At 54.5% G+C, this 2,530-nt stretch overlaps 1 protein-coding gene across 1 annotated transcript; it reads right to left on the minus strand.

The window, feature by feature from the left end:
* Window positions 1–369: 369 nt before the first annotated feature.
* Window positions 370–2,304, minus strand: LOC732804 (brittle endosperm 1). The gene is made up of 4 exons (NM_001112419.2): window positions 2,259–2,304; window positions 1,501–2,155; window positions 1,221–1,382; window positions 370–1,099 (listed from the first exon to the last, which is right to left on the minus strand). Exons 2-4 carry the CDS (start codon window positions 2,119–2,121, stop codon window positions 569–571), a joined length of 1,314 nt encoding a protein of 437 aa, NP_001105889.2. The 5' UTR covers window positions 2,122–2,155; window positions 2,259–2,304; the 3' UTR covers window positions 370–568.
* Window positions 2,305–2,530: the final 226 nt, after the last annotated feature.

Here is a 2,530-nt window from a genome sequence, read left to right on the forward strand (position 1 = left end):
ATCCATCGATAAAATAAATTCATATATGCTATGATGCTATGTTCCAAATCAAGTAAGTATCCGAATATGAATCCGAATTCGAACTATTCGTTTTGTATTCGTATCCGATAGTATCTGTATTTGTATTCGAATTAAAATATGGTAAATAGTGACATTCGGATTCGTTTTCATTCGTATTCGATCCGAATCCATACCTGGTCCCCACCCGCTAGCTGTCCCAAATAGGAGTATAGGACCGAACACAGACATGCTTATTATACCAAAAACAGATAAAAATGGTTATTGTGACCGTAAGTGGTCACACCACAGTTTACTAAACACAACGAAAAGAGCTTGAAAATTGAAATAGGCAAATATAGTAATTACATGGAACATGCAACCTAACAAATTGAGCTCCGGATAGGCAAATGGAACATTGATTAACTTGGACTCAAAATATTGTATTTTTTTCATCTGAGACAAACACACGATCCGGAAACACCACATCAAACTCCAAATATACTTGTCCATCCGTTTCCAGTTCACGTACGCTTCACGACATTGCTACCTTCTTGGCCAAGAACTTTGATCATTCAACCTTTTTCTTGTCATCCTCTCCGCCGCCGGCTTCGTCCTCCTCCTCCTCATCCTCCTTGTCGACGAGGATCTTCTTGCACGCCTCGTAGCACATGAAGGCGATGCCGGCGGCGGGCATGAGCTTGATGCAGCTAGGGCCGAGACCTCGGTACAGGCCGCCGGCGCCCTCCTTCTTGAGGATGCAGTAGATAGCGTGGAGGACGTTCTGGTACACCTGCCTCCCGCCCACAGCGCCCACCTGCATCTGCTTGCGGGCCACCTCTAGCGGGAACGTGGCCGAGCTGGCGATGGCGCCCGCCGCGGACCCGATGAGCAGCGTCGCCACGGGGCCCACGTCCGCGCCGGGACGCCGCCCGGTCGCGCGACGGTAGAGCCGCTTCAGCGTCTCGTAGGCGTAGAAGTTACAGGCCGCGTACGGCACCACGCCGATCAGGCTGGGTGTCAGCCCACGGTACAGCTCCGACGGGCCCTCGTCGCGTAGGATCTTCACGAACGCGTGCGCGACGTTGTCGTATACGTCCTTCTGCATGCCATGCCATCACACAACACACAATGCAATGCGGGCACGCATGCATGCATGTATGTGTTGTCAGTAGTGAGACCGTTGAAAAACTTCGCGAACTGTTGTGTTTGTTGTCGCTCACCTCGATGGTGACCCTGGTCTTGATCAGCTCCATGGGGTAGGTGCACAAGGTTGAGGCGAATCCGGCTAGAGCTCCGGCAACCAGCGGAGTGGGGATCGGGATCTTGGGCGGCTCGTCGCCCTTGGGGGTTAGGAACTTCTTGGCCGTGTCATAGGTGAAATGCTGTGCACCACCACCGCCATGTAAACAAAACATGAGAGGAAGGCATAGTACTCACTGACGATGCACAGCACGACCACCATGGCTTCTAGAACATTCTGAGAACATGGGTGGGTTGTACCTCGATAGCCTTGCTCGGAGCGACGCGCAGGACGTTGACGGCGTTGCCGCGGAACAGGCCGGTCCACCCTTCGTTCTGCATGATCCACTGGAACACCCCGGCCATGGAGTCGACGCCGATGCTGCCGACCATCAAGTGCGTCCGGATCGTCTCCAGCGGCGCCACAAACGTCCTGGACACGGCGCCGGCGATGGCGCCGCTAACCAGGCGCCGCAGGTGCGGGTTGGCGATCTTGACCCTGACCTTCCTCAGGCTCAGATCGCCCAGCTGCTGCTGCTTCTTGCTGCCGCCGCCCTTCTGCTTCCTCCTCTTCGCTGCCTCTTCCTCCGCCTCCCAGGCGGCCTGCTGCCCGGGAACGGCGGCGCCAAGCTGGCGCGCGATGTCGCAGTTGTCGGCCGCCCGGACGACCTTGGGATCGGGCTCCCGCGGGTCGCGCCCCGCTGGGACGCCCGGGCACACGTTGAGGCCGACGCTGGCGAACATCGCCCGGCGAGGGAACTCGAGGCCGCCGGTCTTGCCACCTCGTGGCTTCCAAGGGAATGCCACCGCCGGGACCTGCAATGACGACCAGCTCTCCTTGCTCCTCGTCACCATCGTCGTCACTGCCATTGTCGCCGCCATGGTTCAGTCAATTCAGAGCAACTCCGATCCTTGCCTAAAAAAAATACCATGACGACGCATGTCAACATAATCTTGCATGTAATAATCATTCTTATATGAGATGTAAAGGTTTGGAAGGGCAACAAACTAAGAATTACCTGGAGTAATAAGGAATAATAAGCCCAATCTGATGATCCCCTCTTGAAGAGGGAATGGCTTCGATTCCCTTGTTCTTGAGCCATGGGAGGGACGGGCGCCTTTTATAACAATTCCTCGCTGTCCATCATCATCATCATCAGGTGCCGTGTTCACCGAGTACTTACAAATTAAAGCTCTCCTTCCCGCTCCAGTTGCATTCATTGTCCTCTATGCCCCTATAAGCCAAATGTGGCAGTACCATCCACCGTGTGCTTCAAGGGTAGATTGGTCA

Source organism: Zea mays, chromosome 5 (assembly GCF_902167145.1).
Source record: "Zea mays cultivar B73 chromosome 5, Zm-B73-REFERENCE-NAM-5.0, whole genome shotgun sequence".
Classification (NCBI taxonomy): domain Eukaryota; kingdom Viridiplantae; phylum Streptophyta; class Magnoliopsida; order Poales; family Poaceae; genus Zea; species Zea mays.